This window comes from Nilaparvata lugens, chromosome 2 (assembly GCF_014356525.2).
Source record: "Nilaparvata lugens isolate BPH chromosome 2, ASM1435652v1, whole genome shotgun sequence".
Lineage (NCBI taxonomy): Eukaryota > Metazoa > Arthropoda > Insecta > Hemiptera > Delphacidae > Nilaparvata > Nilaparvata lugens.
This window is the reverse complement of record NC_052505.1, coordinates 50,299,162-50,325,558: the sequence shown is the minus strand read 5'-3', so window position 1 is coordinate 50,325,558 and position 26,397 is coordinate 50,299,162. Positions and strand designations below refer to the sequence as shown.

Below are 26,397 nucleotides of genomic sequence, written 5' to 3'. Positions count from 1 at the left end.
ACAGACATCGAATGTAAAACGTGGCCATAGAAAGAGGTCAAAACATTCAGCCTAAAACAGAATTACCTACAAACGCCAGTCATAGGTACAAGTGGTAGTGGTAACTTATATATAGAAACAGAGGCCAGACGTAGTAGGTAGTAGTGGAGCGGTGAGCTGGAGCCACAAATGTAATTCATTATTACAAAACGACTTTCACTTTCAGATACGACGAAGGAGCGTCTGGGGCAACAGCAACTTGCACCAACAGACAAACGTTAGCCGTACAACTTGCAGCAAAATTCTGTATATGCGCAGTATACCGACCCAACCTAACCATACGAACTAACCTAACCGATATCAAACATAAACAAAATATTATTATTGAAAAGTGATTATAACTGCAAAACACGGAACGCCTGCAACGTTCGAGTGTGATTAACCTTGTTTTTAAGCAAGCAGTAAACGCAGGACCGGTTTGATACCGACGCCATGACAGTCTGATCCGCGCGGGCGTCCACACACGGAAAAGGCGTCGGCTCACTTGTTCAACATAACATAACGGCATAAAGACAACAATAAATAACTATTCAAGGCTAGGAGGCACATTGTGACACTTAACCTTATCAGTTAAGTGTGTGCACTCTGTTCCAATACTTCCAATAAACAGAGTAAAAACGCATAATAATCGATCATGCTTATCCAGCGCGATTATTTATAAATTTGATAACTGAGAAGTTAGATCATATATCAAGATATTAATAAGTTATAATAGTAAGATGCCCTGCCTACCATACTCATTTCTCATACTTCATTGGTAGAAAAAATGAGGATATGTGAAGTATACTTCAATTTATACTTCATTAGTAGGAAGTTTTGATACTTACTGAAAACGTTTTCAAAGTATATTCTGTTTACAGGTGATATGAATTCATTCGATAATGAATCGTGGCAAGTTAGAAGAAAATTTATTCTTATTTGCGATACAGTTACACATCTAGCACTCGAGTAGTTTTGACTACCGTATTCAGAATTCACATTGGTGGCAGTCACTGGTCTAAGCTGAAATATTTGTTTATAATATCTTGGGGAAATAAGTATTCTTATAAAAGCATAAAATGATATTTATACTGTAATATACTGAATATGAATAAAATTGATCAATAGGAGACACATAACTGATAAAATATGAGATTTCAGCAAACTTTGAGTTGTGTGTAGTGTAGAGTAAAAAATGTACTGGCATAAAATACTAGCAAAATTGAAATTCATCTAGCAAGTAGAAACAATGTATTCAATCAAATAATAGCCAAGAAGAATAAATGAATAAGTCTTCATACATGATTGATTGATGTATTTCAAAAATTAGAATTAAAAAACAAATGTATCATTAGTACCTTTTCTAGAAATTAAGCTGATTGTTATAGAAAATATGTTCTGTACAAAGAAATCAAGAGCTCAATATAATCTATTGAACGATTAAAATAAATAACTATGTATTTTAATCCCAAGAGTTTGTGCAGGGACGATAAGAAAAATGTGGATAATCTACCCTCCAAAGTTGTGTGGGCTCAGAGCACCAGAAAGTTGTTTGGGGCTCAAAGCCAGTCCCAAAGAAGTCTCCCTCCAAACGGGAATACTGAAAGCACATAACTCATCTAATCAATGTGAGTGATCTGATATCACTTCAACTGCAGGTCAACAGCTTCCCCGTAAATAATCCAACTTTTTAATTAATTTATGTCAGTTGTGGGAGTGTTTGATAATTAAATTTAAACAGCATAATATTGCAACAGTTGAGTAAACTTGACAAGTTCAAAAAGCTAGAAACATAGACCCAGTTGAACAACAGTCGGTTAAATTTTAACCGTGATTAGTTCCACTAGAACCAATCAGAAAAGGCGTTGTTGAAAAGACGGCTTCTCTGATTGGTTCTAGTGGAACTAATCACGGTTAACATTTAACCGGCATTTGTGCAACCGGGCCATAATATTTCAAAAGCCGACAATTGAGCAGTATTGGAATGTACAAAAACCTGCATGGGATCTAGATAGGATAGCGTCTAGCCAACCCATTTTAAATAAATGTAACTTAGTACATGCCTGTAGAACGAGCCACTGCTCAACTCTGTATTCGACTTGTCATTCTGATCAGACAATGCGATGCGATGCGATGTCCTTCCCCTACCTTTGTTACCATCCACTTCTTATTACTCTTATTTTCAGCTATTCTAAACGAGTTTGAAGCATGAACAACAATTATTCACACCTCTCTACAGAACAACAGCAATAGATGAAACAGTGATTCAATTATTTTGATGGCTCTGAGTAGAATGGTCTGTGATGACTTGCGGTTCAGACCTGGCATAACATTTAAAATCGTGAGCCCTGAGCAAGCTCTCTTCAGCACCGTGCAGTGCACGACCCTATATCATTTTTGACCTTTGTGGAGATGAGAATATGCAATAGAAACTGAATTCCTAGTAATCATGGGAATGTTTTAATGGTATTAAATACTTTTACTCAACTTTAATTTTTGCAATTTGGAGCTTTTACTTTATTCTCAAAAATTTCAAAAAGTAATAGCATAGTCCAGTTGGGAGGAAAAGTTACATATTTTTTTTAATAAATAATAATTATTGTAGAATTCGATCTGGTGAAAGGGTTAGACCTTACACGTAGAAACAAACAGATATTTACAATTCAGTACATATATTGATAAATGACGAAATAGCTACTGGAATATCAACAATATAAATAATTAATCACATAAAGATATTTAATGATTTAAAACAAAATTAAAAATTTGAGTACCAGATCAGTACACAATTGATCTTATATTCTATTTTATTGGATAATTCAAGATGTTTTGAAAAAATTGAAACCTCTAAATTCATTCCGAATATTGATATATTTCAAATCTCCATAAAATATGCTCTGATATTAATAGCCCTCATATGTCCCCAATCATAATTATAAAAATTTTAGAATAAAAAAGGGAATTAATTACACCCATAAGATGGCTCTTTCTAGACTAGTAAGTGGTTTAGAGGTTTTCATTTTTTCACAATTTTTCAGTATTAGAGATAAAGACTAAATCCAATGCTAGGAGAGAGTTTTTCACATTCGATTTGTAATAATGTAATATTTGGATAAAATTATCATATTTAAGATATTCATAGAAACTCAAATTAAGTTCATCTCAATTTCAAAACAATGTCATTATAATGACGATACATTGGTGTTGATGGTTGGTGGTGATTATAGTAATAATTTGAGATGCTTTCACTCTTCTGCTGCGTAGATATGTTGACAGATTTTGCATAGATGATAACAATGCACTTTTACTATGTTGCAACAAAGCGCCAGCTATTTGAAAGTCTTACCCGGTCTCAGCTTACAAATAATAATAATTCAATACACCGTAAACAAAATGGTCTGATCTGTTCTTGTTAAAAGCACAATAACAACTCTCTATTCCGTTAACCTCATTTTCCTCTTCCTTTCATTAGTGTCGATATCTTCCAATTGTAGAAAAATTTATTTTCATCAAAGGTATAAGACGATACCTACTGTATTGTCATTCATTTAAATAATCCTATCGATTTGAAAATAGATTCCAACTAGTATAGGTGCTTTGAAGTGAGAAAGATCACAATGCTGTGTTGGAGTCACTTAATGTTTTGAGACATCCTTAGTTCTTGAAGTTGATGGCCATTGAGAAAAAAGAAAAACCAAACTTGAATTAATGCTAAGTCTTACTTACATCAAGACAGCGTCTGACGTTAAAATTATGAAATGTTGTCAATTGCTTTTTCATTAGGGACAGGTTATCATAGATGTGTCTATCAATACAAGTTGTGATCTTTTTAAAAATTATCTCTCCAGTAAAATATGTCTTAATGTTCAGACGAACCTCTGTTATATTGGTCAAGTCCAATGCGCACTTGATGTTATTTTTACTTTCCTTGCCCTACTACCATAGGTAAGGAAAGTATTGCTTTCCAAAAAAAATTAAGGTACCCCAATTTCAAGTTTTCTATACGTTTCAAGGTCCCCTGAGTCCAAAAACATGATTTTTGGGTATTGGTCTGTGTGTGTGTATGTGTGTATGTGTGTGTATGTCTGTGAACACGATAACTCCATTCCTAATTAACCGATCGACTTGAAATTTTAAACTTAAGGTCCCTATACCATGAGGACCCGACAATAAGAAATTCAATAAAATTCAATTCAAGATGGCGGAAAAAATGGCGGATAATTACTAAAAAACATGTTTTTCACGTTTTTCTCGAAAATGGCTCTAACGATTTTCTTCAAATTTATATCATGGATAGCTATTTATAAGCCCTATCAACTAGCATAAGTCTCATTTCTGGGAAAATTTCAGGAGCTCCGTAATATTCTTGAGAAAAATGGCGGAAAATGACTAAAAAACCATGTTTTTCACGGTTTTCTCGAAAACGGCTCTAACGATTTTCTTCAAATTTATACCATGGATAGCTATTTTTAAGCCCTATCAACTGGCATAAGTCTCATTTCTGGGAAAATTCCATGAGCTCCGTAATATTCTTGAGAAAAATGGCGAATAATGACTAAAAATCCATGTTTTTCACCGTTTTCTCGAAAACTGCTCTAACGATTTACTTCAAATCATACCATGGATAGATATTCATAAGCACTATCAACTGGCATGAGTCTCATTTCTGGGAAAATTCCATGAGCTCCGTAATATTCTTGAGAAAAATGGCGGATAATGACCAAAAACCAGGTTTTTCACGGTTTTCTCGAAAACGGCTCTAACGATTTTCTTCAAATTCAAGCCATGGGTAGCTATTCATAAGTCCTATCAAATGACATGAGTTTTTTCCTTGGAAAATTGCAGGAGCTCCGTAATATTCTTGAGAAAAATGGCGGATAATTACTAAAAAACCATGTTTTTCACGATTTTTTCAAAATAACTTGACCGATTTTTTTCAAATCATACTCTGTATAGTTATTATCAGCTCTATTAACTGGCATGAGTCTCCTTTCTGGGAAACTAATGGGGGGTCCACCCCATCCTTGAGAAATGGACTTTGTAACCTTCTTCTCGTGCATGAGGTAGGTAGGTAGAGCAGTTCATAAAAATAACACATAGTCGAGATATTTCATCTGTAGAACAGCTGTTTTGACGACTTTAAAAAAATGACGACTAAAAAAATCATTGAATTTCACAATTTACACAAAGGAAAAAGTACTCTGAAAACAATTATATATACACATATACAAAAGTCTGATCGTAGTTTCGAATATGAGCAAGGAAAGTTGTGTGAGTGTACCACACCAGATTTTTTTATAATTCATTAATTTTGATTTTAATTGATTTGTACACGCAATATACCTAAATTCGTAGAATCTGAATTCAAAAACTAATCATCTAGGAAGAAGTTGGATAGAGCACATTATAAACATCAATATGATAATAGGCTGATAATTCATAAATGTTTTACATTAGTTTGGAACTTTTAGTAATTGACAGGCCGATTCACATATCATGATTTATGATATATTATAAAAGGTTGAATGCAGCATCCAACAGCGTATTTTAATACGTCTCCTAATATTAAGATTCGTGAGAGTCTATTGCAAACTTGTTTTATTAAGGCTATATCTTATAAATAGAAGATAAGAAAAATTTATTTTTACTGTACTCATGATATGCTAGGTCTCAATATAAATGAGGAAAAGTGGAAACTCTAAAAAGTGAAGTATTTTTGCTCATTGAAAGTAAGTTAATTTACTTTTGAAATCAGGAATGATATCTACTGGACTTATAAGTTAGTTGCCATTTCTACTCAACAACTTTATGTATTTTCAAACAAGTCGGCTCTCAAAAGTCTTAGGTTGATCTTACATCCCTTGAAGAAAACAGAAAAGTAAATCTGGCTCAACCGGTTTCAAATTTATTTCTTCGCATTTGAAAAATCTGGCTACACCCAACTTATACTCTACCTCTCTACCATTTATTTCTGAAAGAGGAATACAGGGACCATTATTTTATAAAATATTCAGTTTTTCAAACTATGCTCAACTGGAATTTTGTATAAAATAATCATTAGGGTTGAAGGAGATGCATAAGTGAGCAGATATAATATAAATTATTATTCTTTATGGATATTAAAAAATGCAATATTAAGTTTATACCAGCGACGTAGAAAAACTTTATGAGATTTAGGCTATCTGTTTTCATTACTATGCACATTTCACATTACATGATTAAACTTTTCAAATTCAAATAGCTTCAAAACTTCTTTTCTATCTTTTATATTTTCTGATAATTTTCAACACTCGGACTCTGCGCTCAGGTTTGTTTTAACATTGCAGGGACCCTCCTTATATATTTATAATCACTTATTATTATACCTACTATATGAATCTAACTGTTATGTTATGTATTTCATACTTCAAGTTTCAAACTTTGTAACTATCATTATAAGGATAAATAAATTTGAATTTAAAAACATCAAACGCATTATATTTCATGAAAAATATAGGCCTACCCATAACAAAGTCATTTCATAAAAGTAGCCTATAAATTGAGTATTTTATTTTTAAATACCTACCCTTAGAAATTATTCAGAAGAAACCTGTTTAGAAATTTACATTAAAAAACTATTACTATAAAATAACTTAACACAATACAACAGATTAAAAGTTGACGTGCCTAAGCAATAAAATTTATAATTCAATTTTAAGCCAAATATTTTAAATTACAGTATCATAGAACTCATGAAAGGTGTTTAAATTGAACTTGTTGTACCCATGTTACAACTAAGCTTTTTTCTTTTGTATTTTTTCTCTGTTTATAGAAGCTTTTGATCAGACATAAGACTTTTAAGCTTTAAGTTCTTTTACACAGTTAATAACTTCTCTTTGTCATATCATGTAACTGTAAGTTATATATGAATTTGTACAAAAAGAACAAATAGCTTCAAATTTGAATTATATTTTCTAAAAAATCTTAAAATATTCTATGATGTGGCAAGTTGTCTTTGATTAGTTACAACATAGATAGATGATTGACTAGCATGATATAGGTAACTGAAATAAATAAATACTTGAATACCGTACATACTTACCTTACATACTTGTTATAGAATGAAATGTCTTATTAGAAAGTGTGTTTTGATATTCAGGGAATGGTAAGTTAATAAAAAAGAGATTAGATCAGTGTAGAGCAATGATTAGTGATTGTAATTCAAGAATAATTAAGTAATTAAGATTCAACAATTACGGTAAAGTTATTGATCATCAACAGAAAATCAAAAATAATAAATTGTATTTGAAGATTATAAAAAGGTTAGAGAAATGTTTTATCAGAAAATGTTTACATGTGTGCAAAGATAAGGTTATGCTGGATAAGCAATTTTGAATGGTGGTAATTGTATGATAAGTATTGAATAATTATTATTGTGAATTGCTTACCACACATTGTAGATTATTCTCAAATCACAACACAAGCCGAAAAAGACAACGATACTATCAACGCCAAGTTGGACGTTGAAATGGACAGAAACAAACTGAACAAGCCTTTTTCACCATTTTGACAGCTTCGAGGATGCAGCAGCCAGAGAGCAGACAACTCTGACATTTCCAAGCTGACAGACCAGTTTGCGACATCTTTCGGACTTCTTACAAACTACCTCAGCGCTAGGCGGTAGTTTTAAAACTCGAAAAGGTATCTATATAGAATTTTAATTCAAAATCCTTTAAAAATATAACATAATCTTTGATTTTTTCAACATTTGTATGCTTTTAGCTGATACAACATTCTATAACTTTGAAAAAGTAAGCAAATATTCAAGAAAAAACTTGTTTCAAATTTATTTAAAAAATCAAGTTTTCCCTTTCAACACAATCTTAAAACTTTTTTGCGCACTTTAGTTGACAGTATTATGTCTTAGTTTAGTATAAGTTTCACTTTAATGTTTAGTATGAATACACTTTATGTGTATCTGTATGAAATGTATAGGTCTCACTGCTGTATTCCGCTGTCCTCATACCGAAGTGCAGCCACTGGAATAACGGGGATGATATTCGTCATCTACCGTATATACAATTCTGCAGTTACATTAGAGATTAAAGACTGACTCAATTCTACAACTCTATTATTTTATCGGGTGGAGGGACAGGTCTCAACTCATTTTATTCAGACTATAATAGGTTATGTCTTGCGAGAATATATATAGGTACCATAGACACAGAATAATCTGAATTATCTTATTAATCTCAGAATTATCTTAAATTTCATTTCTGTGCCGTATACCTTATTACCGTATATCAAATCATTTTTTTTTTCATTTTCGTTCAAAAAAACATGTATTGACAGTCTTGAGCATAGGCCTTAGTCCCATATATCTTGTATATAGCCTAATAAAGAATGAATTGGCTTATACACGGACAGGATAGGAAATTCACGATTGACGCATCATAACGCATGAAGTTCTGGATTGATTAACTTGGAAATTTTGCATATAGATTCTTAATTTGCCAAGGATGGTTCGTCATAGGCCTATTTTAATTAGACCCTTGCGGAGCACGGGTTACCTGCTAGTATAATATAAAAAAATAGGTATCTATAAGACGTATCTAAGAATACGCATCTATAGGTATAAGCATAAGTATCTATAGGTCGAGACACAGACAATCCAGTTGATGACTGAAGCGAGCCATTCGCTATCCGACAGCGCAATTTAATCCAACTATGTTGGGCCACGACGTTGGATCTTTCACCACTCACGTTCCAATTCACGAGACTTGTCCAAATAGTCTAGCAGCATTCGCCATGCCATCAACAACCCCATTCACAGTCGACGTCGAATTAATAGACCTCAAGTTGGACAAAATATCGAATAGTGAATGGCCCGCTTTACCAAAACAAATTATGAATTAGAATTTTCTCTAAGGTAGAAGTACCGGTAATGCTAGAGGCTAAACCCTCGATTTCTAGAACTGTACTGTATTTTATATGAATTAAATGCATATTAATATTATGCACAGAGAGGTCAGGCGTTCCGAATTCTAGCGGTCCTAAGAGAATATAAATATATATATATGGATATCTATATCCTCTAAGACCAGATTAATATTATGCACAGAGAGGTCAGGCGTTCCGAACTCTAGCGGTCCTAAGAGAATATAAATATATATGAATATCTATGTACTCTAAGACCGTTCTGACCGCTCTCTGGGTGCACACTCCATATAAACAAAATTATCATCTAAGGAGAGGAAAATTCCAGCACACTGTAGTCGATTGAATTGAATTTAATTCAACAATATAAAACACTTTACAAATGAACAAAACATAATGAGAAAAATTACAAAATTAAAAAATATATACCACTTTAAAATAATTTTTCAATAAATATTTCTTGTACAACAGAAAATAATTTCTCACTGATACAAAAATCGAAAAATGCATATATACACTTGAGGAATATAGGAAAAATATTAAAGCAACTTATGTATTCTCTCCATCGAATCTTACAAAACAGTAATCACGATATAAATACATCGTCAACCAATTAACAAAATCTAATGAAGGTTCTCCTTCAATTATTATCAAACAGTTCAACTGTTAATGAAGACTAGTAGATTTTATAAGAACTATATTGATATTTCAACAGTCATATCTTCATCTAGTATTACAATGACAATACTTCTTCAGTTATATTGTCACACAAATAGACTACATTTTATTTTCTAAGATTTGGCTATAATAGACAGATATTGGATACAGCCGTATTTTATTATAAATTTTCAACAAAATTTAAAGTGATATATTCATGAAAAATCGTTTTCAATATCAAAATTACTTCACTCTCATCATGACCTGATGATGAATACACGAGGTACGCTCCCATAATGGACAAAATAAAATTTATTCTTTGGATACTTCTGAAATAATTCATAACACTTGTTGGAATAATACATCTGTGTTCCTTAAACCCAGTATCTATGGCAATAACAATATTTATAGTTAGATATTTCATATCTATTATGAAAATTTTGTACAACTATTATAATATTAGTAGAAAGAGAAAAAAATCTAAACAGATTTCAAAAATTGCGCGTAGCTTCAAAGATAATGAATGGAATGAATACTAATACAATAAACTTGCACATTTCCAGCAATGTAAAAAATGCCAACTTTTTTTGAGAAAAAGATATTGATAATGTATATGAAGTGGATAATAATTATTATAATTAGTGATTAAAGTATAAAATATCAGATGAAAGTAGCTTATTAAGAATCATAGCATTGAAATTTTAACAAAGCATCGATCAAAAATGAGAAAGTTTCTACTGTGAGAGATAACATTTAGTTTGAGAGCGAATATTCACCTCCGAATCATTATTCTCAATAGAAATAAAGCGCGGACGTTGAAAAGTATTCTGAATACAGCGATAATAGGGAGATAAAATAATATTAGAACCTATAGTGAGACTTGCCAGAAATATCCATTGAAACAATGAGAATTGTAATAGGCTACTAGATTCGGTTGGTACAACGTTAACAGTCTCATTGTTACAACAGATCAATAGTGACAACATTCGATAAAAAATTAATGATAAATATACAGAACAATATCACTTTCACCACTAACAATAATTTAATATTTAAACGGTGGGAGCGTTATTAATTTTTAAGTTATGTGCTTTTTAATTTCATTCTAGAACTCTTTCACTCAGTTACTTTTCTATAAGAGGAAGAAAGCCTTTGAGAAGGACTGTGGCAGGTGACACATTTTGAATTGAAGCACTCATTCATTCAAATACTTCTTGGAATGAATAGAATACATTGAAGTATGATAGATTTTATTAATATTTTTTGTTACAGTTATATCCGTCACGTGAGTAGTAGAGAATGCTCTCCAAATCTCAACTCCGCCTAGTGAATAGTATTTTTATTTTATTTTATATTACTTCTAAAATTTAATGAAGTACTTATTCAACAAGTATTCAATGCCTCATTCGATGCTACTTTCAGAGAGACCTCTGATAACAGGAACGCTGCAATTATTGAGAGAAAATTCTTATTTTTGATGAAGTCTTCAAGATTCATGAAAAAGTCCTCATCATTCTCATGTTTCTTGAAGAAGTCCGCATGAATTCCGCTGTTTCTTGAAGAAGTCCTCTTGAATTTCCCCGTTTCTTGAAGAAGTCCTCATGAATTCCCTTGGATGTCTATTGAAGAAGCCGTCAAGAAATCCCATGTTTGTTGAAGAAGCCCTCTGGAGAACAAACAGGAGTTGAGTTGGACGAAACAACTAGCCAAGAGTTGGTTCCATGGATGGAATGTCGGGTTAGGAGGCTTTCCGCCGCTGGGGGAGCGGTGTGGTGGGGAGTTTGCGAGGCGCCTGCTCTGCCGATTGCTTCCTCCAGGGCGCCACCGGCACTCGACTAGACAGGGTGCCACCACTTGGTGGTGGACACTTGGACTGTTGCGTCGACGCGCGAGCACACGCTTCAATCGAATTGCTGAAAAACACAAAAACATAACCCATCAGAATTTGCATCAAGACAATTTGGTTTCAAAAGATCATGAATTGTAACTCAACATCGAATATTCGTATTTTAAATCGTTATTCTTTGCGGATAGGTTTTTATGAATTTTTCAATATTTATCTTCTACAAAATACGAGGAGGCTAAGATACATCCATGAGATCAATGTGAATATAGAGAGCTGATTGTGATTCGGAACAGGCCAAAACCCAATCCTTGTTTGAAAGAAGACTTATGTTATGTGTATTGTACAAAAATAATGACAAAATAGAGTAACGGTGAGCTGAATCAAACCATTGACATGATCGCATGGCAACGTTTCTTAATAGGCTGATTCAGGTTTAATATTAGTTCCAATTCAATGGAAAATTTACGATTTTATTCCGAGAGAATATAAATTATTAATTTAAAATGTATGAATTCAGGGCTACTTTCTTGTACTGTATTTATAAAATGGAATTATTTTTTATTTGAATAATAAAACAAGAATACAAATTATAAGGAATTATTATTATTAAAGAATACAATTTTAAAGGGTACTATAATTCAATTTTATAAATACAAGAAAGTAGCCCTGAATTCATACATTCTAAATTAATAATTCATATTCTTTCGGAATAAAATCGTAAATTTTCCATTGGAAAACCAATGAGAATTTAATTGCTCATTGAGAAATAGAAAATTATGGTTAACTTGGTGATTTGTATCAATTAAAGAGCATTTAATAGGCTGAATTGAGCATAATAATTTCAATTATATTCCACCGAAGTGTCATTTATCGTCAATTTTATTTGAAAGACAATGACTTGATAAATACTATGAGCTAAGTAATGAATAGAAATAATCGCCAAATTGGTGATTTATATCAACTGTTTAGTGATTTATTTGACGTATGGCTTCTATTGGCACAGAAATCTTTTCGGATGTTCTGCCTCGTCATATTACCCAATGTCACTCCCTTTATACACTCAAGTTTATAGGCTGTTCACTAGTTTATATGTTAACATTCATCACTAGAAATTATCCTTCACTTTAACCTTCTGATTTTTAATTTTATAAAATTATTCAATTGTTGATGGACTTGTAGTATTAAGACAGTTACGAGCCAACAATTTATTTTAGTGAATATTTTTGGTAAAATAAAAATCTAAAAGACTGATGGGATTTGAATATATTCAATATATGTAAAGAATTTTCACTGCGACGTGAGATCAATTGAATGCCACTGTCTTGAATTCAATTTAAAATACTAGTGCTATTGATTGCTAAGGCCCAGTTGCACAAAAGCCGGTTGAATTTTAATAGTGGTTAATTTCACGAGAACCAATCGGAGAAGGCTTTTCTGAAAAGACGGTTTCCCTGATTGGTTCTCGTGGAATTAATCACGATTAAAACTTGACCGGCTTTTGTGAAACCGGGCCTCAGTGATCTAGGTGAATGGAATTCCCTTTTACGTTATTCATATCTATGACTTCACCATAAATAAATATATAAAGATACTTTAATTGGACTGAGTGGTTGAAAAAAGTGTCACAATGCATAAAAATGAAACAAAACGTTCATCAAATTAGGAAGCATGAGCTATTAATTTTCTTCGCATTTTGTTTGTCGTGGAAATTCAAGTATTCGCAATATATGCTATTGTTTTTGTGCTATTTTCTCTTGTTACTAAATGTCTTATTTCTTCAATGGACCTTAAAAAACAGCCGAATATAAGGAATGATGAATTTCCGAGTATAATAGGTAATAATCTTAAAAGAGGTAAAGGGATAAAAGAGAAGAATCTCCCGTCCGAAAAGCTTATTAGTACCACATGAAAATTCTACAAAATTGTTAATTTAATTATGATATTTTCGAACACTATCAAGATCTATTTAGCAATATTGATAACCATGCTTTTATCAGAGACTAGATAAGGAAATCCAAAATACTGAAACTAAAATGAATTATTTTATAAATAACTGTAAGGTATTTACAGTTCTAGGGCTTGAAATTGTATAGGACAAATTGTTAGTCACATTGAAACGAGATTCAAATCTTTAATCATCAAGAAAAATAGAAAATTAAAAATTTTTCGTCAATCAAATTATCAACATATTTATTTTCTTTTCTTATAATGAGCAGTTTGAAGCTGAGTTGACATTTTTTGAAAGTTGTCCAAAAGAGCGTTATTTCTTCATGACATGACATACCTATGCTAGAGCAAGGTCTCCATGAATGAAAAACTATGTATACTATGGTATTTGAATTTCAATTTATTATCGTAATTGTAAATTAATAAATACTGCGATTATTAACCTAAAAATGCTCTTAAAATAAGTCGTGAGAGCTCTAGATACTCACACTATAATTCTGACAGTGCCAGCATGTAACAATTGATCTCATGAAAAGATATAAATCAACTGTACAATAAGCAAAATGAAATAAATTGAGAATATCGAATAACGATTATTTTTGTCCAAGACCAAAATCACACAAGGATTGAACCATTGAATAAACAGAACAATGTAGATGAAATTCAGCAAATTAATCTATAAAGTGGGACTTGTATCAGGAGAAACGCAAGGAGACGGGAGGAATTTAAAAATCAGGAAGAACAACTTTGGACTAATAAGTAATTTACTGTGAATGGATTATGATTATTATTTTTGAAACTTATGTTTTGAGTTGAAAAGTCATTATTTCGTTAATACATTAGATGAACTCAGACAGGAAGTTATAAATAATGAAATAGTTAAAATCCACTTTCAGAATATTTACAAGTCATGAAATACAGAACAGTGAGTAGTGAATTATGAAGTACATTATAACTGGAATAATTACTCATTGATAAGGACTATAACATTTTTGCTAATATACAAGGATGGACTCGAGAACTTACACTCTATAGAGAGAAAACTGCATGAAAAGAGGTACCGTATTCTCTAAATTTGATTTGATTAACCGAGAATTTCACATTGCAGAATTATATTTTAGTATCATTCATAATAAAAATATTGCAAATTAATATTAATTTATTTTACAGTTTTGAGTACCAAGTAGAAGGAATTTTGTTATCAATTCGGATCTTAATCTTTCTAAATCCAAAACTAATTGTTCCAAGTGTTTGTGTTTTATTCCAATGTGGAAATTAGTGAAGAATTGAAAAGTCGCACATAACCTTTATTTGGACAATTTATTTTATGAAATTGGGATGACAAGAAGTTTTGGACTGTAGTCTGTTTCTTTGTCCTTAAGTTGATTGTAAATGATAAATAAATAAATAATCCGATTCTCAATCAACAAATACAACTTACTATTCCAATGCTAGTTTTATAAAACATATAAGCTCATATGTTATTCTTCAAGTAACATATTTACATTATTTTACAAAACTAAATAAGCTGGTTAAAAATATAGTTTTTTATTATAAATATTCAAATAGGATGGAATGGAATGGAAGTTATGTTGAGTTAATTAAAGCGATAATATATTTATGCTCTAAGTTGGGAAAGATGGTGGAGGTATAAGATGCAGACAACACACTAAGTCCAACGCAAGCAACATTAAAAGTCCCATCGCTACATCAGCATAGCATACCTTTCCCAGGCGAAAGCTGTTAGTCCAAGAATGCATAGAAAAGAGAGAAAAACATTATGAAGAGATGAATTCAGTCAATAAAGTATTGAAAGCTAATAATTGATCACTCTCATCTTTCAAGTGAGAACGTTTGTTGAAGAAGCCAATATTTGACTCCTTAGGAAAGGAGTCGTTGGAAAGGTAAAGGAGCTACGTAAAATATTAATACTTCATGTGAGAATGTTTTTTCTTTTTTATTGTAAATATATATTTGTGAATTGAAATAAAGCATTGGGTACAGAAGATACACAATAACATAGAACGAGGTACAATAATAATTATTGCTGAAGATTTTCAGGTGAAGCATGTATACAGTGATAAAACAAACATTAGACTTTTTTAAGATCCATGAGAATCAGTAATAGAAAAATAAGGGACTAGCAGAAACTATGCTCTACTGATACCTTATACAGCACCTATATAAAATTTCTATTGTAGTGTTAATAAAGCTTTATCAAGTCTAAACGTTCTAATCTTATTAAGCCACAAGATAATCAGGAATGATTGTTGATTATCTGCTTTCTATAGAAAATCAGTCAGAAGCCTCTAGGGAACATTGACAAAGCATCATCACATTGATAATTTTAAGACAAAAGAAGTTGGTCAGCTGAGTTTGAAGATATTCAAATTAAAATTTATTTAAATAACAAAGAATACATCGGGTTTAAAAAAGAGCACTTTCTTACCGCCTAGCTTTCTACAATCAGTTTCTTTCAAGATCGTAATCGGTTAGTAACTTATTCCAAGTTCCTTCCTCCAGTACATTAATGATAGGCCTAAGCAAAAATAATTCATAATCAAGCTTTAGTTTTAAATCGTAAACTATTAGTAGCTTATACCAGACTCCTCTCCTTCCTCTATTATATTTTAAATTTAAAATACTCCACAATCGAGTAGTGGTTTTAAATAATAATGATTTGGACTCACCTAACTAGGTTGCCGCCCATGCTGTCAGTTGGTAGACCCTGTAACAGAGATGGGCCTGATGACAGAGGTCGCACCTGAAATGACAATACCACAACCATCAACCAAAACCCCATAGCAAAGCCAAAACACAATATTTAAAAAGAGTTTGAAACAGATTTGATTTAGGAGAAGGAGATAAATTATGGAAAATGTGAGTGTTATAAGATGGAAAAATTAATACATTGCTAGTTAATTTAATGTCAGATAAACAATATATTATTTAGGAAAGGCTGTGGTCATAGTGGATGAGTAGATGCGATCACAAACGACAAATCACTACAATTCACTTGTTAGAAGAGAAACAATTCAAAACGAAGAAGAATATACGAAAATAGGAATACTTCAGTATCAATACTGTATTGATAGAATATAAAATTTAGTGACGTACTAATTAAAAGAGTGAGTACCTACGGTAAGATGAGAGTTTGAAAAAGTTTCTATATTGATTAGTAAAATTATTAGTCGTACGTAAACAGTCCACTATAAGCGTAGCCTCAAGGTAAGACATGAAATTAGCATAGTTAGTTAATAGCTGAAAAAGTAAGAAACTTTAGATTATTTAAGAAAAATATACACAGAGATTTATCCAGTACGTGTATAGTACTTTGAAAACTGTATCGATAACATTCCAATGAACAGAGAAATCTAAAGTATTGATAGAATTAGTCCATGCAACCTGTAGAATGTTATAGAAACGTTGATCATTAATCGAATTAAGCAGGATGAGCCAAATTAAATTACAAGCATTACAAAATTGAATCAAGCAAAATCGAACAAGAAATATTAATTACTTGGAAAATTATTGATTGATTGTTTTAATTGGGTGGTGGGGAATTATGGTCTTGATACGTGGACAGAGAGCAATCTGCGATCAGTGTAGGCCTACTATACACTAAGGAGGATATGGATATTCAATATATAGATCTAAGACCGCTCTTCATTTTTTGAGATACCTATGACCGCTCTGATCACAGATCGCTATCCATGTGTCCAGATTCCAGGCCCTCAATCTTGTAGAAAACTCTCAAACGTCATCTCAATGATTCAGATGAGATTACAGGTAGAAAAAAATCTTTTATGCATCTTGGACCACAGTGGTTAAGTAAATATTCGAACTTTAAATTATTAGTTGTATGATCTCTAACTTTCAAGTAATGGAGATTTTTGATTCCACTATTTTAGTTTACGGTATTCAACTTCAATTCCATCTGTGATATTAAATTTGTTTTTTAATTATTCAGACTATATTACATGTATATTGAGGTGACATTTGTAATGTATTCATGATGTGTATTGTTTGATGAAATGTTTATGACCTGTGTTAATATTGTATTATATACGATGCATAACACGAAAAATAAAATTGAACTGAAATAAGTCCTTTATCATCCTCGACTTCATTTGGGCAACAAATGTAAGTTTCAGTACACCCCAGTTCCTAGATGCACCAACATTTAAAGCGATGTTGAGAATAAACTTGATTTTCTGTGAGATAAATAAATGAAGTAAAGCCTTTATGTTCCACTACATATTTTTTGACATTATCGTTTTGAGAAAAATATGATACCTTAATTTTCTAATACCCCTTTATACAACACGATTGCAAGAAAATGATCTTACTATCCATTTTACTGTCTTGACAAAAATACACTGATTCTAAAGAAGTAATGTAAGTAGGACTGACCCGCTCGGTTTGTGTGGCAGCATTGCAGGCTTGGCGGGGGTGTTGAGGGGGCGGATCAGTGGAGGGGGGAGTCCGGGTCTCCTGCAGCCGGGTCTGCAGCCCCGAAATGGTGCGGTCCCTCTCCTCCAATTGTTGCTGCAAGAACAAGACCTACCCGCAGGGCGGTCCACACACCATTATCAGTCATACATCACTCTCACCGACGCCTATGCCAGTGCCAGCGCCACACATTATTAGCAATCAACAAATGTAGACTTACATAACATTCAATCAGTTTATCAAAAATAATATGATTATGGGAATAATTATTGGAGTACCCAGAATTATGCATCTTAGTACTGTATAACTGCAATTGTATAGTGTAAATATTACTGAAAGTGAATCTACTTTGGCCCAAGTTATCCAAAGAAATTTGGGAGAAACCGTTTTGTGTGGAATCTATCACTTATTTCACAATAATTTTGTAATCATATTTGTGCGTTTATGAATAAATAAAGCTAAGTTATTCAAGTTACACTCATGGAGTTATAGATATTTTTGCATTTTATTACTCATTATTTACTGAATGAAAGATACTTGCAATTATTGCTATCACCACTTATTTCATAGTTGAAAAATAAAAGTGAAATAGGGAGATTTGAAATTCTCACTAGCTCCAATACTAATCCAATCGTAAAAATCTGGAGTGGCGCACTCACACAACTTTCCTTGTTATGAAAATTTCAATTATAATTTAAAACCAATCAGCTGACGAGATCAATTCTGCTATCTCTTCCAGTGAATGATTTAATAGAATCAACCAAGGTACTTAGAATACCTTATATTATTATTTATTATTACTATTATATTATTATATTATCTCATTAAGTTTGCATTTGAATAATCAATTTGACAAAGCTACAACAAAATTATGTTAATTTTTCAAATTCATACAAAATGGCGGCAATTTAAAATTTTGTTTTTTGAATAACTCAGAAACCGTTGGTTTTACAAAAAAATACAAGAATAAATTTTTTTAGTAAATTACAAGAATAACTTTTTGTAGTAAATTTAATCGCCTATCGATTGGTACCAGATTTTTTAAGATTGGACCGATATTAACTGAGATATGACAGCCTTAGTGATAGGTGACCACTGAAAGTTTGTTGCAGTGCAAACCAAGGCATGCTGATAGAGTCGCCTCAATGATGCAACAATCTCTATTTCCTTTGCATGTTAATAGTAAGCGATTTTAGGTCATTTCAAACAATAAAATAACGTTACATAACCCTCTAAAGAAGGGTCAAGGTCACCAACCACTAAAGCTGCCATACCTCAATTAATATTGGTAAAAATCTGTTACCAATCGATAGGCAATTTAATTTACTGAAAAAAGTTATTCTTGTATTTTTTTGTGAAACCAACGGTTTCTGAGTTATTTAAGAAACAACATTTTATATGGCCGTCATTTTTCTTTATGAATTTGAAAAATTAACATAATTTTTTGTAGCTTTGTCTAGTTGTTACAAATGATTGTGCAAAGTTTCAATTTTGTATGTTTAACCATTATCTAGAAAAAAATAATAAGTGAAAAAAGCAAAGTGGCCGCTGTGTGAGTAACTGAAGACTTTCGGACAATTTAAATATGATATTTAGATACGTTTTTTAGCCAGGAACCAGGAACAATGCCCTAGAGTATTTATAGGCAGTTTGTAAACACCCTGTTATGCTATAAAAATCTATTTATAAATACCTGTCGTTTCAAGTCAGATATTTCTTCAGCTATTTCTTTTTTCTGACTTGTAACATCCTCTTGTGAGCCTTCATTTCCCAAATTGTAATATCCATTCTGAAACCATAAGTCGTACTGATTAGTATTTAATAGAAAGCAACTTTATAGAGCAAGATAAATTTTTAAAATTATTACAAGAAACCAGAGTTTAATGATTTCAAGATCAGTTGATGTTATTAGGTTTTTCTCACAATAAGTTCAACCTGTGAAATTTTGTGACACCTTTTATGTGTATACCACAGTTTCAGAAAGAATATGCGAATTATTTTCATATTGATTGTTTATTGTTCAATTGAATTGGATGTATTGCAAATTTATTAACTTTTCAGGATTGATTTATTCCAATCTTCAGAAACTTGAGCAAATAAGTACTTGGGAACATTACAGTTGTGTTGTGTGTGATGTTGTGGTACTTATTCATAATGAAAACATAAATTGAAAATGTCAACAACTTTTATAAACCAAAACTCTAGAAAAGAAACTACTTACCCTCAAGGGAAATAACAAGACCAATCAAAATCAACTTGTTATTAGAAGGAATCACACATTTGCACAAGTATCAACAACCTAAAAAATAAAAGTGGTTGACAATTTTAATTTGTGTTTTCGTCCTTGGAAATATTTCGTACTTGAGCTTTCTTATGAAGAATAGCTACCAATAAATTATCTTGTTCCAAGAAAATTTTAGTTTACCGTAAGTTCAGGTTGAATTTAAGTAAAAATAATAGGAAAGCCATACATTTTTGGCTGCATGGAGTTTAACAGGTTGCATTTAGATCTTTTCTATAAACAACTTGAAAATGAATTCATTTGAACTTGGACTGAAAAAATTTAAACAATTGGAAGACTTATTTAAGGATATAGTAATGGAAAAACTGAATTTCAAAAAAAAAATTTTGAACTTGGAATGTATAAATTTAAAACAATATTAAGATTTAAGTAAGGATATGATCATGGAAAAATTGAGCATTAATACTCACATTCAATGAATTCTCGAAGGCATTCACTTGATCAGTCTGAAAAAAGAAAAGTTTTCTTGTCAAACTTCCAAAGTGAATTATTTTAACTTAAAATAAAATTTCAAGTTTATAAAAGACCGGTTGGTGAACTGGTGAGGGTGATCTACATCCCTCCAAATAACCAAATGTTCTTCGATAGGAAACATAGTAAAGAAATATTTAATTTCCATTTTCAATTTTTTATATTTATGAAAATTATTTTTGATTCCATCAAAAGATATTCAAACATGATGTACATTGTGAATTATTAGAGTATTTACATTAAAATGAGGCAACTCTTCTTGTCTCACGAACTTTTGTGTGGTTCCGTTCCAAAACATAAAACGAAAGGTCAGTAAGTTAAGCTTGTTCAATTCGGAATGCTGTATAATTAGATTTTTGTCCATGCCTGTCCTAGGCTAAGTATGAATTCAACTTCCCAACTCAAAATTTCCTCAACATTTATTCACTGTCCTGTGAACTACAAGTAACATACATAATCAAAAAAGACATACAATACTTTGTTACAAAGCGCATTAACGGAACAGTATCACACAAAAATGATCAAAGTATAATAGATGTAGCAAAACATCTAATTACCTCTTGAAGAACACGTGTTAATCTCAAAAGCATTGTTTTGATGCTAATCACATCCTGAAACATGTCCTGGTGAGTTGTCCGGTCTAGCCGAATTCCAGAGTCCTCACTGAAGTCTTCTCCGGGAGAACTGTTCCCCTGCAAAAGTTACGCATTACATTAGTCCTTGTCCTTATTCATACAACTGAGGTAACTGAAGTCGTAAAATATTTCCATAGAACTCAATGAAATTGGATGAAGAATCTAAAATATTTTCTTACTTCTCAAGTCCGTCTCTATCAAGATTTTTATTATCAGTCACTATCAAGGGCAAGTTATTCAGCAATCAACTGAGTTAAAACAGACAACAATTGTATGTACTCAGTTATAAAAGAACTTTATGAACATTTCAAGAATATATAATAAAAACCAGGGTGAATAGCTGATTTAATATTCATCACGAAACTAAAGAGCCTAGTATTCAATGAGAGAATATTGTCAACACATTCCATGAGATCAATATATTTTTGTAAATGGACAAAATGTATGGTTTCTCAATAATATGGAACGATGCTTATTGATTAAATTTTCGCACGACAGTAGATACATTTTGATGACACAAAACATTTTAGTAATCGAAATATTTTCTCATCAATATTGAGTTCTGTTTTCATAGAATGGAACGAGTTTGATCATCAGCTAATTTCATAAACTGTGGGAAGAAATACTGACGATGAAAGACAGAATGCAGCTCAACCTTAAAATGTACATAGACTATTTTGGAGCTTGTTCTTGAAATTAAAATATTTTTTAGATGAAAATTGTTGTAAAAATTATCTTGCAGTTAGCAAATTCAGCGTATCCTTGTGTTTGTAATGCGTCATCCAGCAAATATGATTAGCAAACATTCTTGCTTAATTTTTCGACCGTAAAATGTAGAGATAAATATTTAAGATACGAGTTTAAAGGTAAACGTTTGAGAATAAGTTGATTGATAGATGTCATCCTTGTGCTCTCATATTAAGTATTTCAAAATAAATAATAAGTTTTATTTCTTGGATTTCTCAAGGGATGAATTTTTGTTACCTACATTCATCGAATGTGTTTTTAAAATATGAAGAATGTAAGTAAGAGACATTTTTATTATCGTATAATATATATATATAGCGCACATAACAGAAGACACTTTAAAGTTTGTAATATAAATTAAAACAGGAGACACAAACATAAATAGATTGAAAACACTTAAAAACTTACATTAGGAATGGGGAAAATTTTCGGAGACTGAGTCTCCTTCCTCAACCGAGCTTTAGAGAACCGGAACTTTGGAGAACCGGTTCCCCAACCAAGGTTGGATTCAAAACTGAAGTCTGCTCGGTTAAGGAAGGAGACTCAGTCTCCGAAAATTTCCCCCATTTCTAATGTAAGTTTTCAAGTGTTTTCAATCTATTTATGTTTGTGTCTCCTGTTTTAATATATATATATATATATATATATATATATATATATATATATATATAAAGTATACACCCGTATAGTGATGTGGATCGGGAATATTCCCAGTGGGAAGGAACTTATGATTTGGCAATATTTCCGAGGCCAAGAAATTTTGGGAATTTATGGGAACTTGAGGGAATTTATAAAATTGTTCTAAAAATGATTGAAATTGATCAATCTCACTCATATTTTACATCAATATAATCAATAAGTCATCATTCTATTTGATATTGATCAAGCTCAGCCACATTTTACATTGATATAGTCAATAAATCATCATTCTTTGAGCCTGTTTTTGCTCACTCAGTGTCTTTTAAATATTCGTATAGTCCAGTCAATGAAAGATTATAGAGGGAAAATTTTGGAACACAATTTTTGACCCCTTAGCTATTTTAAGGGTAATAAGGGGGTAAGCATATCAAAAGTCCTCACTCCTACCCCCTATGCTAAGGTGGTGGGGGTGGCTTGAAAGTGCCATATTTTGTTTTTTGCATATATCTTGAACAATATGCGCCTTTCGGAAATTTTTGTCAAACACAATCATAATATTAAAGCTCACAAATTATCCTTCAAGTTTCATTTCCAACATTTTTCCATATCTCTCATAGTTTCTAGGTATGAGCTCTCAAAGGTATCACATTTTGAAGAAAAACCCTTCCGGCTCCGATTTTTCCATCTTTTTGGCCTTATAACTTTTCAACGATTCATTGAAAAATCCGTGCTAATCATGGGCTCATAGAGCATTATATTCTCTTCAATTTCATCTATGGTCTCATTATTTTACGCATCTCCCAACGATTGTTGCAGCCGTTATAGTGTTGAGTGTGATATCTTAACAACAGTTTAACAACAATAGATCAATTGTCAGGGAAATTGGGAGGGAATGTTTGAAACACAATATTTGACTTCGCAGCTTTGTTTGAACTAGTTAGAAGGTGAACATTTCAAAAGGCCTCATCCCTACTCCTTAAGCTTGAGGGATTTGGGTACCGTCCGGGCGTACCGTAGTTTAAAAGTTGCATTTTTTCATTTCTGGCTGACACGCATGTAACTGGGAAAAAATGCATTTCAGCGACATGGCCAACAGATTAAAAATGAAGCTAGATAAATTCCCTAAAAGTTTTGTACAGTAGAGTTTTGTGATATCTTCTTTAGTTTTTGAGATATTCACTTTCAAAAGTGTAAAATCTTTGAAAAGACAATTATTCTTCCAACTTTTTGCACTTTCAGGGCTTATTTACTGGACTATACGAGTATTTAAAAGAAAGTGAGTTGTAGGGCATTCAATTCTCTTCAATTTAATGTATTATTTCATCATTTTATGCTTTCCATCAATTTTTATAGCAGTTTTAGTGTTGAGTGTGGTAGGAGTGAGAACTTTTTATATGCTTAGCCCCTCACTATCCTTAAAAGGACTGCGAGGTCAAAAATTGGGTTCCAAACTTTTCCATCTATATCTTTTTGAGCATTCGTTGCCTGGACTAGCATCTTATTTCAAGTTTAATTAGCCTCAATGATTTTTGAAAGGTTGTGAGCTTTGGAATTATCTTCTTTTTAATATTGAACTAAACTCGAGTATGCTCCTTGATTTAGTTTAGCCTATTTTGCTGTATTTTATAATTTCTAATTTTCGGATTTATATTCTACTCTAATCTTTATTTAGGGGTCAATTATTTTTGCGCGGAGAAATTGAATAAAATCATGCAATGAAAGTTAAATTACACTCAATACTTTGTTGACTTTGTTTACCTGATTTACAGGCATTTATCTTACATGCAGTAAAAAATCTTATTCAACTTGTAAGATATTTATTGAGTGCTCATTTCTCCTTTTAGTCTATGAACTTCAAATTACTGTTTTCTTTGAACTTTACTGCAATTATAAGTTATTCATCCTTATATTTCTTACATACATCTGATGTATAACAGGTGATTGAGACCTTGTGCAACAAAAAACGTCTTTTTCGGTCATTTTTTAAGAAAGAAATCATAAATTTCCTCAAGTTCCCATAAATTCCCGGGAATTCATGATTTTTGGGAATATTTCTCTTAAATTCCCTGGGAATATTTCCTCGATCTTGAATTCCCGGGAATTTTACATCACTACACCCGTATATCGTAGAGTACATAGTGTATTTCGTATACGTATATATCGTATTTGAGCTTAATTCCAAAGGAGCGATGGGTTCTCTTCTAATAAGTAAGATTGGCAATATTTATAATCTATTGTAGTATAAAATTTCTACATTTACAACAATACTGATATAATAGTACTTTCCAGATATAATTATTTTATAAATTTCAATTATTGTATTGTAATTTGTACATTCCAGGCGCGTTCCTGGTGCCACGGTACTGTGCACTGAATATGGGGTCCAATGCCTTGAAAAGCAACGAAGATTAAACGAAATATAAAGTAATGTTGCAGATGTTGAAATTTGTTACCTTCCTACTGCACATTAACCAACAGATTACCATCCTCAAGAAGGACGAAGACTCAATAACAAACTAACTATAGAATAGAAACCTATCTATAAGCAAAGCATTAGGCTGGCTAATAATTGATTTGAATTGAGTGCTAACCTGTCTGGAAGGGCGCAGAGGGCTTCCCCTAAGGCGCGGGGTGTCAAGAGGAAGGGAGCGAGGGGAGTCTCCACCCCCACCACCACTCCCCGTACTGCCAACACGCGAACGCAGAAAATGTGTCGCTCTCACCCCATTGCCCATTCTAAAACAAACAAAATATATAACAAATTAATAAATTAATTAAATTACCAATTTTTAGCAACTGTAACAATCTTAATACAATCTTTGGTGTGGAAAAGGGTTTACTAACAATGAGAGCTTGAATCATTATTGTGTGTAAGTATTTCAACAATCAACAGCTTCAGAAGAAACATATTCCAGAAAGAAAGAATAAGATTGTGATTTGATCAATTATAATTTAAATTTCAACATTAATTTAACAAGTATCAAAATCTAAAACTTGAGTGGAAAATGTAATGAGTTAGAAAAATAACGTTTTAAAGAACGCATAATGGCTTCTATATGATTTGAATCTATAATTGTTTTTTACACAGTAGTAGAAACTTCAACACATTCTGGTTCTGAATCAAAAAAAAGAACGTCTCAACTAAATAAGTTTAATGGTTCAAGCATAGACAACGACCAGTGCACATTGCTGACAATAAACATGGTTTTCAGAAATTTAAAATGTGTATACAAAGATATTAAACTTAGAGATATTAAATTGGAATCTGATGTCTGATGTGAATAATTGCTGCTAAGTTTGCATATTTCATACGTTATCAATTTGCATTTTCCTCTAATAATTATAATTTATTAGTAAGTGGATTGTACAGTGAACTCATAACTAACCATTTATCTAAACTATCCCAATCAAATTTTAGAAATGATTTTTTATCAGGTCTTAACCTCGCTTTGTCAGAAGTAGTAGCGTTGGCTGGCGACCTGTAACTCCTCCTGGTGGCCATGACGGGAGAACTGGGACCCGAGGATCCCGAGGGAGAGGGCGACGACTGATAGCACTCCTCATGACGACGTCTCCTTGCCGCCCCCGCCGCACTGGGAGTCACACCTCCCGCCCCCGGCACACTAGGAGTCACACCACCCGCCCCCGATGCCACCCCAGCCGAACCGTTCAAGTTGGCCGTCCTACGAGACATGTTCTCCACTTGCCGGCACATCAGTTACATCAATCAATTGATACAATTTATTTATCGTGTGTAAGTATATGAC

The 26,397-nt window shown here is 32.2% G+C and overlaps 2 protein-coding genes across 26 annotated transcripts in view; both read right to left on the bottom strand.

Annotated features, from left to right (window-relative positions):
* The window catches only part of LOC111051192 (glutamine--fructose-6-phosphate aminotransferase [isomerizing] 2), a 47,930-nt gene extending 40,329 nt beyond the window's left edge, over positions 1 to 7,601 (bottom strand). For all 3 annotated transcript variants that reach the window (XM_022337639.2, XM_022337640.2, XM_022337641.2), the window contains exon 1: positions 7,446 to 7,601. In XM_022337639.2, coding sequence (XP_022193331.1) covers positions 7,446 to 7,452 — 7 coding nt within the window. In that variant the 5' untranslated portion in view covers positions 7,453 to 7,601. The remainder of the gene's footprint in view (positions 1 to 7,445) is intronic.
* Positions 7,602 to 9,272: 1,671 nt separating this feature from the next.
* LOC111057546 overlaps positions 9,273 to 26,397 on the bottom strand; it is a 116,497-nt gene continuing 99,372 nt past the window's right edge. For 8 of the 23 annotated variants that reach the window (XM_039421432.1, XM_039421433.1, XM_039421427.1 and 5 more), the window contains 7 exons: positions 25,222 to 25,366; positions 21,167 to 21,301; positions 20,549 to 20,584; positions 19,530 to 19,625; positions 17,798 to 17,947; positions 16,075 to 16,148; positions 10,839 to 11,504 (listed from right to left, as the gene is read on the bottom strand). In XM_039421432.1, the coding sequence (XP_039277366.1) occupies positions 11,330 to 11,504; positions 16,075 to 16,148; positions 17,798 to 17,947; positions 19,530 to 19,625; positions 20,549 to 20,584; positions 21,167 to 21,301; positions 25,222 to 25,366 (811 nt within the window). In that variant the 3' untranslated portion in view covers positions 10,839 to 11,329. Of the gene's footprint in view, positions 11,505 to 13,872; positions 13,882 to 15,108; positions 15,125 to 16,074; positions 16,149 to 17,797; positions 17,952 to 19,529; positions 19,626 to 20,548; positions 20,585 to 21,166; positions 21,302 to 25,221; positions 25,367 to 26,397 lie in introns of those variants that run through there. The other 15 variants (XM_039421439.1, XM_039421441.1, XM_039421440.1 and 12 more) reach the window with 15 other exon arrangements.